The 13,771-nt window shown below is 37.3% G+C and overlaps 1 protein-coding gene across 2 annotated transcripts in view; it reads left to right on the top strand.

Annotated features, from left to right (window-relative positions):
* Positions 1-12,995, top strand: part of NKAP (NFKB activating protein) — a 35,014-nt gene extending 22,019 nt beyond the window's left edge. The window contains exons 3-9 of one of the 2 annotated variants that reach the window (XM_080651886.1): positions 883-953; positions 1,138-1,278; positions 3,028-3,091; positions 4,223-4,332; positions 4,431-4,506; positions 5,427-5,576; positions 9,714-12,995. In XM_080651886.1, the coding sequence (XP_080508012.1) occupies positions 883-953; positions 1,138-1,278; positions 3,028-3,091; positions 4,223-4,332; positions 4,431-4,506; positions 5,427-5,576; positions 9,714-9,888 (787 nt within the window). In that variant the 3' untranslated portion in view covers positions 9,889-12,995. The remainder of the gene's footprint in view (positions 1-882; positions 954-1,137; positions 1,279-3,027; positions 3,092-4,222; positions 4,333-4,430; positions 4,507-5,426; positions 5,577-9,713) is intronic. The other variant, XM_080651887.1, reaches the window with a different exon arrangement.
* Positions 12,996-13,771: the final 776 nt, after the last annotated feature.

Genomic DNA, 13,771 nt, shown 5'->3' with positions numbered 1-13,771 from the left:
CCTGAGAGAGGCCAAGCTGCAAACCAAGTCTGGCTGTTGCTAGTGCTGGGCCTGGGACCACTTAGCAAGAGACACAGAATACAAAGAAGCCAGATGCTGCTTGTTTGAGAGATTTTAGGAAAGTCCAAAGCATGAGGCAAGAGAGCAAAGCCACTGGAAAAGGCTTTGGTGGGCTTGAAAGTTGGGAGGGATGGGGTCTCAGGAAATCACCAGGGCAGAGCAAACATTCTTAGTCAGCTTGATGGAGACTCAGATATGGCACCCACTTGCCGGCTCTATGTGGCAAGAGTTCAGCAAGGGAACAATGGCCTCTGCCACCACTTCTGTCTGGGAGAAAGCTGTGGTTGTAGGAAGTTCTAGACTTGCCCTGAGAATTTAGTTTCTCCCCATATGTCCCTAATGCCTTTTGAGCTGCTGCCCCAGTGCTAAAACTCAGAGTGAGTGAGTCTGAGTAAGTCCCTTTCTCTCACTCAGCCACAACCCCTGCTTGTTTTTAGAGCCAGGAGTTATGGTACCTTTTCTTCCTGGCACTGGAACCCTGGGTTGGGGGGCTTGGTGTGGGACTGGACCCCTCACTTCTCAGGGGTGAACTCTACATCCAAGGTATCCCTCCCAATTTTTAACTGCCACACATGGGTGTGGGACTAGCCCATTCAGTGTCTCTGCCTCTCCTACCAGTCTCGATGTGGCTTCTTCTGTATATTTTTAGTTGTAGGACTCGGTTCAGCTAGATTTCAGGTGGTTCTGAATGATGGTGGTTCTGTAGTTTAGTTGTAATTTTGATGTGGTTATAGGACGTTCCAAGTACCATGTTTACCTATTCCATCATCTTGACTGGCCCACCAGTTTTCTGATTCTTATAACCATCTTCTTTAAATTCAGCTCTGATGAACATACACCAGTAGAGGATGAAGAACCAAAGAAAAGCACCACTTCAGCTTCTACTTCAGAAGGTATTATTTTAAATGCAGAGCTTTTTTATTTAGAAGTTTAAAAATAAGTTTATAAATAGTTGAACATTAGGCATTACTTTTGTTCAAATTGTCTATCACATTCCTTTTCAGTATTTCAAATACAGTAAAATTGGTATTCAGTAATACTTCTTTAGACGTTAGTTTTTATTTGTATTTTATGTAGAAGAAAAGAAGAAGAAGAAGAAGTCTAGCCATTCAAAAGAAAGGTCCAAGAAACGGAGAAAGAAAAAATCATCTAAAAGAAAACACAAGAAGTATTCTGACGATAGCGACAGTGACTCTGATTCTGAAACAGACTCCAGTGGTAAGAAAGTCAGCATCATTCTGCAAGCCTCGCTTCAAAACTACTTTTACTTCTTAAAGTTTATTTCAGAAGTAGTTTCTTAAAAACAATAGTAATAGTCAAGAGTCTTTTAACACTTACTGACTTTGTGCCTGGCACCCTGCTAAGTCCTTGCTAGTTAATCCACACAGTAACTATAGGATACATCTTAGAGATGAGGAAAGGGAGGCACAGAGCAGCTTAAAGTACCACCCTCAAGGTCACACATTTTGGATTCAAACGTAAGCAGTGTGACTCTAGATTGTTTGTGTGTAGTTGTACAAGGCCTGTGGTACTGAACCAAGTTGGGATTGGGCTGCAAGGCGTGTGGTGCCAAACCAAGCCATACAGGGCTGCATCAGCCCAGTAGAGCAGCTCTTTTGTGTAATTCTCACACTCAGTGGGAACCTTTGTGCAATTTTCAAAAGGTTACACATAAAGGTTCCCCTTCAGGCTGGCAGCTGATTTAAGGAAGGAAGACACCCCTGTGGGTTACACATCAAAAAGCCACCTTTTTTGTGCCCAGTCCTGGCTGATGATTGACAGAGGATGCCTCCTCTAAGGACACATTACACAAACGTACCCCTTCCTCTCATGTCACCTGGGTTGCCTAGCCTCCATTGTCACTTTTCTTCCTCATTGCTGGAAGACTGGACTTTCTTAACACTTTAAGCGCCATGTCAGTCACTGGTGACTGAAACGGAAAGGAAGACCAAACAGGCTTGGTGTTTAACGTGTTAAAGCACAAATCTGAACATTTCAGTCCCCTACTTAATGCTTCATTTAGTAGCTCTTAATGGCCTTCAGGGTAAAGTTCAGACCTTGATTAATCCACTCTGATCACATATACTCTCTCACTTTCTCTCAGAGCATCCTCTGTAGCTTGAGAACTACTTTCTGTCTCCTCAATATCCCATGTTCTTTCTCTTGTTTTTGTTACTTGATACAGATAGTCTGTCTGCCTGCAATGCCAGTCTCTCCCTGCATGTGGCTTGGCTTACTCATTTCAGCAATTAGCATGCATTACTTTTGTAATAAAACTGATTTTATTGTATTTTTTTTCTTTAGAAACTGATTTTAAAAAGAAGTAGCTTTAGAGTCACCTTTGCCTGGCCAGCAATTCCTCAACTACCCTCTCCATATCAGCCTGATTTTGAGACTCCTGTAGGCCCAGAGTGCCCCAGGCTTCCCCCTATCACTCCAGATTCTATTTATCTCTTCACCTCTTTCTCTTCCATTAGACTGAGCTCCTGGAAAGCATCCCCCCAAACACACATAGGGTTTTCTCTCTTTCTATCATGAAGATACCCAGACATTCAGAAAAGTAAAGAGAATAGCATAAAACCATATACATATCACCTAGGTTTTAACAATTGTTAGTATTTTGAAATATTTGCTTCAAATATTTTTTTTTTCTGAGATAGTCGACATAAATTACAAATATCACACTGCTACCCCAAGGATTTCTGTATACATCTCTTTTTGTGACATTTTCCTATTTAATAACAATATGTTATTTCATGTAACAAAAATAATACCCCTTATCACCAAGTACTTAGTGTGACTTTAACTTCTGTGTCCCCAGTGCCTAGCATACTTCCTGACAAGTAGCAATAAATGAATTAATTAATTCTGTGTAACAACAAATAGAACAGCAATGGGATATTTATCTACTCAAAAGTATCGGGGATATGAATTTTTTAAAAATTTCTAATGTGCTTTCATTTGCAGATGAAGACACAAAAAGGAGATCAAAGAAAGCCAAGAAAAAGGAAAAGAAGAAGAAACGCAGATCGTCAGTTTTTTTCTTTAATTTTTATTATGGAAAAGTTCAAATATATATAAAATTACGTAAAACAGTAAAATGATCCCCCATGTAACTATTGCCCAGCTTGCACAATTACCAACTCATGGGCAGTCTTACTGCCCCCCCCCATTATTTTTATACCAATCCCAGATATCATTCTATCCATAAATCACCATGTTTCTCTAAAAGATAGGCATTCTTTTTTTTAAAAAAATCATAACTGCAGTACTAAAAATATTTAACAACCTCTCAATTCTTGGTAGTTTTTTGTACAGTATATTCAAATCAGGCTCCAAGTAATGTCATAAATTGCCATTGATTTATATGTCTCTTACATCTCTATCCTCTCCTATTTTTGTTCTTGCAAATTGTTGAAGAAACCAAATCGTTCATCCTGTAGAATTTCCTGCAGTATGGATTTTGCTGATTGTATTATCATGTCCTTTTAACATGTTCTGTCCTCTGTATTTATAAGCGAAACCTACCCTCATCAACTATTTGGCAACCCTGAAGTACAGTTTATATAGGAAGGACAGGATAATTACTTACTTTTTAAAAATTCTTTATTGTTGAAAGTATTACATATCTCCTTTTTCCCCCATTGACCTCTCCCAGTCCGCTCCCGCCCCCCAGCACAGGCCCTCACACCCCTACTGTCTGTGTCCATTGGTTATGCTTACATCCTTTGGTTGATCTCTTACCCCCCAGTTGCTTACCTTTTTGTTTTATGAGTTTTTTAAATAATGAGCTGGGTTATTTTAACATCATTATGAACCCAAGTATTGATACATGATACATGTTTAAAGATTTTTAATCTATTACACTTGAAATTATTGATGCTCAAATTGGTAAGAGCTGTTTTTTAAACTGCTTTATTTCTGTTATCTTTCTATATCATGAGAAATTTATTTCATTTTTCCCTTTAGGAATCTTTTTTTTATAGTGAAACATAATTTGGTTAAATAAGTTAGAAGATTTTTAAATTAAAATTCTCTAAAAATTGTGAATAAGCTGAGAATTCATATCATTTTAATCAGTCTTTTCATTGCCTTGAAAAAATAATGTACCCTTTAACATGGGAATATTAAGTCAATTTGTATCAAATTATAATAATTACAGGAAGAAATACAAGAAAAAGAAGTCTAAGAAGAGCAGAAAAGATTCCAGTGACTCAAGTTCTAAAGATTCCCAAGAAGAGTTTCTGGAGAATCCCTGGAAGGATCGATCAAGTAGGTTCTTCTGATAGACTTTGACTCAGAACAGATAAAACATTAAATTAACCAATTTGTCAAAAGGTGAATTATTTTTCTGAACATCTTTCATGCAGAGCCTGAAGAACCCTCAGATTTAATTGGCCCAGAGGCTCCAAAAACACTTGCCTCTCAAGATGATAAACCTCTGAAGTAAGTTGATAGTGCATTTACAAAGTAGCTTCCCAAAAGTAAGCCCCTAACTTATCTTTCCAAGCTTATCTCCCTCTGCTCCCTCATTTATACCCCAGGTTCCAACTGAGCTGAACTAAATTTTCCTGTGTTTACTGTGCACTTTCCCACATTGTGCCTTGTTTCCCTTATTTCTTCCTCCAATAGGCTTTCCCTATTTTCCTCAGCCCTGTTTTCTTCAATACCTTAAATTTCTTCCTGTTAAAACCCTTACCATCCTTCAAAGCCCATTTAAATAGGAGGGGCATGTGCTGATTCCCAGTACCTCCACAAGTAGGTGTGGTTCCTACCCCTCTTTCATCCTTTAATCCTCATAGAATTTTCTATTTCTTTTGTGATATGTATTATATATTCTAATTGTATTTCAATTATATTCTTATTAATATGTAAATCCTACAAGATCAGAGATTATTTTTGCTTAATAGGTATTTAAGAATTATTCAATGAATTGAATGAAGGGATGATAGGTTTTAAAGTCCCCTTGAATGAAAGGTAATAGAAAATTGTTACTGTGTTATTATTGGTTATAAGGCTAAACAGTATGTTAAATTTGAGCTATATTATTTCTTTACTTTTTTTTTTTTTAAGGAAAAGAAATTCGCTGAAAGAAGCAGTACCTGTAGGGATAAATTTATCCATAATTGTAAAATATGAATCTATACATACTAACACCAGTTCTTTTATTCTTCCAAAATATCTCTGCACTTCTGGGTTAGTTACATAGGTTACTAATTAAATTAATTAATATTAGGCTTCGTAGCATGTGTCCACTCAGCAATTGTTATTCCTAATGTTTGCTGAGAGAAAATGAATTTTTGTGCTCTCTTTAGATGATGAGGTTTTTATAATGAACCTTTTCTGAATTCTGAATTACTTTGTAGCTATGGCCATGCTCTGTTACCTGGGGAAGGTGCAGCTATGGCTGAATATGTAAAAGCTGGAAAACGTATCCCACGAAGAGGTGAAATTGGTTTGACAAGTGAAGAAATTGCATCATTTGAATGTTCGGGTTATGTAATGAGTGGTAGCAGGTACGTTCTTGGCATTGAAGTCAATTTTTATGATTAAATCATTTCCTTCTTTCTCACTACTAGGTTTATATTTGGTGATTGATTTTCATTAAGTGATCATTCCTTAATGTATAAGTATTGTTTTAATACTGGTTTTATTAATACAGTATAAATAAAGTATAAATATTGTTTTAATACTGGTTTTATTAACATAAATGTAGTTGTCTAAAATTCTAAGTATGTATGAAACTGAGCCTCAAACTCGGCTGTGTCAAAGAATCAGTCTTTCCAGTATCCTTTCTTATTTCATATTTTGGTACAGATAGTTTGTCCTCTGGAGGATATAGTTAAATTCAGCTATATATTACTGCCTCATGAAGAAAGTATTTTCATAAAACAATGTTTCCTGGTTTCTAAGTTTGCCTCTGTGGACTCAGAAAACATGGACTCTCTAGTTCTCTGTGGACTCTGAGAATGAAGAGCAGAAAGGGTTTATGACAGACATCAGGTTCAGCATAGGGGAATGAATATAAAATTAGGGAAGAGAAAGCAAAGTACCAGGAAGAACAAGGAGAGTGAAAAGGGCATCTCTACCAAGATCAAACTGAATTTTGGATTTTTAAAAACTTTATAAACTTCTAAAGGTAGATACGTATTTTAAAATAAAATTGGAGGCAAATATTTGCAGTACCCCTGAAGTACTTCCAGAATCTTATAATTCTGAGGCCCAACATTTAAGAATATTATATCTGAGGATCAGCACAATAAGATAAAAAGAAATTAGAGGCATATGGACTGGAAATGAAGATATAACACAGTCATTTTTTGTGAATGATATGGATTGTTTATATAGAACATCCTAAAGAACCTAGAGATAAATTAAAATAATAAGAGGGTTTAACAAATGGTTGTATATAAGATTAATACACAAAAATCAATTTCATTTCTATGCACCATCAACAAACAACTAGAAAATGTAATTAAATAAAAAGTAAATAATATTTGTAATAGTATCAGAGAATATGAAGGATTTAGGAATAAATATTTTTTAAATATGTTTTTATTGATTTTAGAGGGAGAGGGATAGAGAGATAAAAACTTTGATGAGAAAGAGACATCGATCGGCTGCCCTGCACACCCCTCCTGGGGTTCAAGCCTGCAACATGGGCATGTGCCCTGACTGAGAATGGAACCAAGGACCTCTTGGTTCATGGGTTGACATTCAATCACTAAGCCACACTGGCCCAGCAGGAATAAATCTTAATAAAAAATGTCTAGGACCTATACAGGGAAAACTATAAAACATTATTAAGAGACATTAAAAAATAGAAATAAGTGGAGAGATACCATATTCATGGACAGAAAGGCAATATTGTAAAGTTATCAGTTCTTCCCAAATTGATCTGTAGATTCAGTAAAGTTCTCATCAAAATCACAACAAAGTTTTTCGTGAAACTTAGTAAGTTGGTTTTAAAATGTATTTGTTAGACTAGAGGGCCAAGAATAGCCTGTTCACTTCTAAAGAAGAGGAGGAAGATGAGACTTGCCCTACCAGATATAAGGACTTATTATGAAGCTTATAGCACTTTCAAAAGTGTTGGGGAACAAATGAATTGTTCAGTGGAATAAAATACAGAGTCCAGGGACAGAGCCATACATGTATGGAACTTAGATATATGAAAGAGATAGCCTATAGAATCACTGGGGAAAGAAGGAACTATTCAGTAAATGGTTCAGGAAAAAAAATGATTATGTGTATGGGAAAAGATGAAAATAGAACCCTATATTACCATATTTAAAAATTAGTACAGCTAGGTTAAGAACTTAAATGTCAAAACAACTTTAATACTCAGTATAAAATATGAGCAGATATCTATTAGAACTTGGGGTGGAGGAAGTGTTTTTTAAAGGGCAAAAATATGCAATAACCATAAGATAAAATATTGATAAATTTGCCTAGGTTAAAAGTACAAACTTTTGTTCATCAAAAGGCATCTTAAAATAAGTAAAAAGACAAGTTCCAAGCTGAGATAAGAAAGAAGCAAGAAAAATATATTTAAAACAAAAAAAGAAAGTGGGAAAAGGATACAAAGAGGCATTTGTCAGAAGAAATATGTATGACATATAAACACATAAGATGATCATGCCTGACCTGCATGGCTCAGTGGTTGAGTGTCCACCTATGAATCAGGAGGTCATGGGTTTGATTCCCAGTCAGGGCACATGCCTGGGTTGATGTTTCTATTTCTCTCTCCCTCTCCCTTCCTCTCTGAAATCAATTAAAAATATATATTTTAAAGATGGTGGATGTGGAGAGAGCAGAGTGCCTGAGTAATGGCTCCTCTGTGTATAACACATCCAACAGCAACTTGGGCTTACTCCTCACAGGTGGCAGGATACCATGACCTTCCTGTGACATTACGCCCTATATATATCCTGTATAATAAAGAGGTAATATGCAAATTGACTGTCATGTCATCACAAGATGGCCACCACAAGATGGCCAGCAGGGGAGGGCAGTGGTGGGCAATCAGGCCAGCATGGGAGGGCAGTTGTGGGTGAACAGGCCTGCAGGGGAGGGCAGTTGGGGGGAACCAGGCCTGCAAGGGAAGGCAGTTAGGGATGACCAGGCCAGCAGCAGAGTGGTTAGTGGGTGATCAGGCTGGCAGGGGAGTGGTTAGGGGATGATCAGGCTGGCAAGCAGAAGTGGTTAGGGGCAATCAGGCAGGCAGGCAGGCAGGCAAGCAGTTGGGAGCCAGCAGTCCCAGATTGTGGGAGGGATGTCCGACTGCTCGTTTAGGCCAGATCCCACTGAGATCTGGCCTAAACGGGCAGTCGGACATCCCTCGAGGGGTCCCAGATTGGAGAGGGTGCAGGCTGGGCTGAGGGACACCTCCCCCCCCCCATGCACGAATTTTGTGCACCAGGCCTCTAGTATATACATAAAAGAGGCAGGCTTTCATGAAAGTTTCCTTCTAAATAAACAACCTTTTGAAGATGTAATAGTTTCCCTCCGCCCCGCCTCTATATTTTCCTGATTTGTATCTTGTGCTAAATCCCTTCTTTATTTTCTTTGAGCTGCTAAAGGAGTTAAATTCAATTGTAGATTTAGACTTGGTTCTTTTGGTTCTATGATAAATTTGAACCTTGAAGAAGTTCCACCTAATTGATGACAGCTTACATCTTTCATCTATCCTATTATTAATTCCACAAAAGCAAATTCCACATATCACCTAGGAAGTTTAATATAATTTGCCTGTTTCTGGTTTGTGAGGAAGCATGGGACTTGGTTGGAAGGTCTGGAAGGAGGAATCTCTGAAAGGTCGGAGGCCTCTGGGGGACCTTGCCAAAGGCGGCAGCCCCTGCCTTGACTTTCCCAAACAAGTCTGAGCCCCCGGGTGTTTACTTAGACATGTCCTTGCTTAAAGGACGCATGTGCTTTCTCAAGGATGCTTACCCTACTAATAGTATCTAATAGTTAATTTTAGTTCAAGCTGTTGTTACAATAAAAGCCAAAGGAGGCAGGTGAACAGGGCTATTTGCTCCTAAAGCAAACTAATCCCTTAGCCTCTCTTTCACAATAACGTGTGTCAAAGCAATCTGTTCATCCATCGCTCAAGGTCTGCTGGTCAGCCCCAGCACTGGTTGTTTTACTGGAAACAGCAGAACCAGACTTATGCCCTTAGTATTTGAAATTAATGACATTCACAATGTTGACATGACATCAGAGATCATTAATTGAATACTAGAAATAAATCAAAGGACACAGCAGATAAAATGAATGATCTTTTGAAAATATAACCCATTACAAAAACAGTTTCTATTTGTCATATTTTTAAGTAAACCACTCTGTATTAAGAAAGGATTAGTGCCTGGCCAGTGTGGCTCAGTGGTTGAGCGTCTACCTGTGAACCAGGAGGTCACAGTTTGATTCTGGTAAGGGCACATGCAGAGTTGCAGGCTCAGCCCCCAGTAGGGGGTGTGCAGGAGGCAGCCAAAAAATGATTCTCTCAGCATTGATGTTTCTATCTCCCTCTCCCTTCCTCTCTGAAATCAATAAAAATATAGTTTAAAAAAAGAAAGGATTAATGAGGAATGATGAGAATAACTATGAGAATAATTACTGAGAAATTAAACCAAAAATGAAATTATCTCCAGGCATCGCCGAATGGAGGCTGTGCGACTACGGAAAGAGAACCAGATCTATAGTGCTGATGAGAAGAGAGCTCTTGCATCCTTTAACCAAGAAGAGAGACGAAAGAGAGAAAACAAGATTCTGGCCAGTTTTCGAGAGATGGTATACAGAAAAACTAAAGGGAAAGATGACAAATAAGGATTTTCAGATTATTCAGCAGACATTTTCAACAAAAAGTCTAGGTTCCATATATACATACAAAAAGGTTATTATGATCTGGAAAGCTTTACAGTGCTACTGTGCCTTCTATTTAATTCTTTCAGTCCTTCAATTAAAAAGCTGCTTATTGATATAACTTTGGGATATTTTGGATTAAAACTTCCTGGTTGAAAAATCCAAATTGTGAATGAAATCCTACTATATTTGGGGAGGTAACACTGAGAGAAGATGTCAGTGAGATGAAAAATAAGTTTCACTGTCTCACACCATGGTACAGTGCTACTCTTAGCTCTACATGACGCTCACCCCCCCGCAACTGAACTTGTGGAAAATTATTATTCCTCTATGTTGAATGTGTTATAAATGGATTGATAGAAACACACAGGAGGCCAGTTTTGTTAACAAAATTAAGGCATTACTGAAAAAAAGCAAATCTGGAATTTGAAGATTTACTTTATTGTACAATATATAATCTGCCTGTATTTTGATTTTAGTCCCTACCCTCACCCTAAAACCCACAAACAAACCCAAAAGCAAACTAACCCACAGATTTAATAAATTGAAAATGTGAACATTAGTTTTAAAAATTCTTAACAGGTTAAGTGTGTTTCCCAAATATAAAATATTGGGAAGTCTACTGTTGTGCCAATGTAAGTACATTATTTTCATCTAAGCTGTACTTGGATCATAATTTGAATACTAGAAATGAATGGGAGTCAACTGTGGTCAGGCATTTAATACGGAAAAATATAATGAATTATTACTTTAACTTAGTTGTTTTATAAGGATGAAGCTAAAATTATATTAAACATTTTTGCCTGTCCTTTATGTAATTTTTTGTCTGTCCTTTACATAAACCTTTCAGTTTATTTTTTACATCAGTCATGCAGTTTAATCTTTAATTTTATATAGAACCCCCTCAATTTATCACTTTTTTATGGCTACTATTGACTTTTACTAGTATATTTTGGAGAAATGCAAAATTCTGGGACTGTGAGATTACAATCTTTTTTCTTCCCTATTTTGTTGCATTTTAGTCATTAGATCACAAGATTGAAGGGGGAGGGAACAGTGGAAGCTTGGGTTGTTTTTGTTGATTTTTTGAGCTGCATTATTATGTGCCTAGGATAAATTTAAATTACCTGGATGGTAAGGAAATTCTGACTCTGCTGTTATAAAATGCCCTCTCCTCTCCCCTTAGAATAGTTTAAAGTATTTTTTTCAAAGTTTTCAAATAAGGCAGTCAGATTTTTTTTTTTTTTAGGCAGTTAGATTTCAACGCATAGATCAGAAGCTTTACTATTTAGCATGTCTTAGGAAAATGTCTACCTTTAACCCATAACTAATGAACTAAACAGCCACTTGGCATGTAGCAACATTTATGACCCCTGAATTTGAAGTTATTTATATTTATCAACATTGTTGTCTAGTCTAAGAAATCTATTTTTTCCAAAAGTTAAAAGGAAACTAGATCCCAAATTTGGGAATCCTAATCTATCTACTTCCCTGTATAATAAAACCTAAACTTACAATCCCCATTTAAAATTTTTGTTCTCTGAGAACATTATTTTTTATTACTGGCTCCTAAAGACTGAATGAGTTTGTTCTCTTATTTTCAGTAGGCAAGATAGTTCAAATGCAACAATTTTGTGATATATAAATACTGTGCATTTTCATTGTATTCTTCTGCCTCCTCCAACAAATGCTTGTTGAGTAAATGGAAAAAAATAATTTATTTCAGAACTTTACCATTTCTTTCATCAGAGTTTGTTCAAGAAAGATGTGCCAAGAATAGCTTCGGTAGCATATTTTCTGGGAAAGGGTAGGGAAGAATAAAAATCTAAAAGTATTTTCTTTTTAGCTCATGAGAGTTACTGCTTCAAACTATGTTTAGTCACCTGAGCCATAAGTCTAATAGGCAGGCTTTTTTATTTGAAATACTTTATTTTTTGTTCTCCAAGGAAGCCTTATCTAGTTTCCCACCTCCTCCCCTGTTGCTCTAAGATTTTCCCTCCTTTTTTATTTATTGCACAAATGTAACAGTTAAAAGAAGAAAAATTACCCACAGTCTTACCACATCAATTGTCTTTAGGGTTCTGTTTACTTCCAGTGCTTGTCTATGTAAATATGTATTCTGATGTACCTATAAGTAATCACTTGTAATGTAATTTGTCTTTGGTGTTTTAAAAATTTTGTAGCCAGGTAAGACAGCCTCATAGGGATGGTAGGAACAAGTAATAATCTGGTGTGAGGATGGGAAGAAGACAAGAAATAAGTGAGGGTGGAGACTGAGCCTTCCATGTTTCATTGCCCCCATTCCTGAAGCAGCCCTGCTACCATAATTTCAATGCTGTGTTGTGGCAGGCAGCATGCCCAGTTTTAGAATTTCAGAATGTGTTTAACAGTGATGCTTCCTCGCAGTAAATGAGGGGTCTGTGAGTAGAGAAACCCTTCAGACTGGTTATAGTTTGAGCCATAGAACTGTTGCCATTTTTCTGTTCCCCAGTAGTGCCCATAAAGAGATGTATCTGGCCCTGGCTAGTGTGGCTCCAGGGGTTAGAGCATCGACCTGTGTACCAAAAGGTGTGGGTTCAATTCCTGGTCAAGGGCACGTACCTGGGTTTGTTTCTCTCTCTCTCTCTCTCCCTCCCTCCCTCCCTCCCCCCTCCCTCCTCCCCTCCCCTCCCCTCCCCTCCCCTCCCCTCTTCCGTCCCTCCCTCCACTCTCTCTAAAAATTAATGGGAAAAATATCCTTGGGTTTAGATTAACAAAAACAAACAAAAAAGAGAGTTGTGTCTGGGCTGGACACTTAGCTCAAATGGAGGAATAGGCAGTCAAGTACCAATCTCGGTTGGTCTGGCAGGTGAATTTTAGCAACTCTCTAAACTCAACTTCTATACTTGTAAGACTCTGAGTGATGCAGATAGTGATGGGAAAAACCTTTTAGAAAATAAAAAACAACTTACTGGTTATTCTGTTAGCATGATGGAAGTTGCCAAAAGGAAAATGAATGAATGCAAAAAAAATACAGTTGGATTGTGTGTCACCGGTTTATTATTCAATAAATATTTTGTGGTTTGATGTGCAATATGGTGTTTTTTAATACATTCTGATTAGAAATCCAATCATAAAACATTCCGTAAGAGTCAGACACAACTGAATTAGAAGGGAAATGACTTCATTATATTATGTTTGGCCACAACCATTTCCTTCACCCAATTTTCTCGAAAGCGAGTCGTTCCTGGTCTGCAGAGGAAGAAAAACAAATACAACAAAAGCTTTTTAAAATGAAAGAAACCATTGAGCCAAATATTTATTCCCTGTTTACTCTGTTTCATTCCTAGTGAGCAAAAAGCCTTTGGGAGGGGGGTCTAAGACTGTATCTATTCCTTAGGCCCAGTCAAAAGAATTAATGAGCTTATATATATTCTTTAAAAGAGCTGCTATACAAATAAAAGAGGTTATTATATATGTTAATCCCATGTAATTGTGAGTTTTCCCATAAAAACAATAGACATGACCCACTTTGCCACCACCCTACTCTAACTAATCCTCAAGTTTATAATCACTGAAAAACAAGATACTAAAAAGCAAACAAAAACAATTTTCTAGAATAATGGTAGTGTCCTACTTTCAGTCCATCTTAATGGGGTAGGTGGTCCAAATGAGAAAGGTGACCCTTACGTGAATTATCTGTTGCTGTGGGCCTCCTGGATTCCTGGGGTATGATGACCTTTATCTACCACCCATTTCAAATAAGTCTCCAAATGTTCATTACCTGTGTACTAGTGACTGTCCTTCAAAGATATAAGAGATTTCAATGGGTGCATCCTAAGAGAGAAAAAGACAGTTCTCAGCCTAG

The sequence above is a fragment of the Plecotus auritus genome (assembly GCF_963455305.1).
Source record: "Plecotus auritus genome assembly, chromosome: X".
In the NCBI taxonomy this organism is placed as follows: Eukaryota; Metazoa; Chordata; class Mammalia; order Chiroptera; family Vespertilionidae; genus Plecotus; species Plecotus auritus.
Note: the sequence above shows the minus strand (reverse complement) of the source record. Positions and strands in the feature narration are given on the sequence as shown.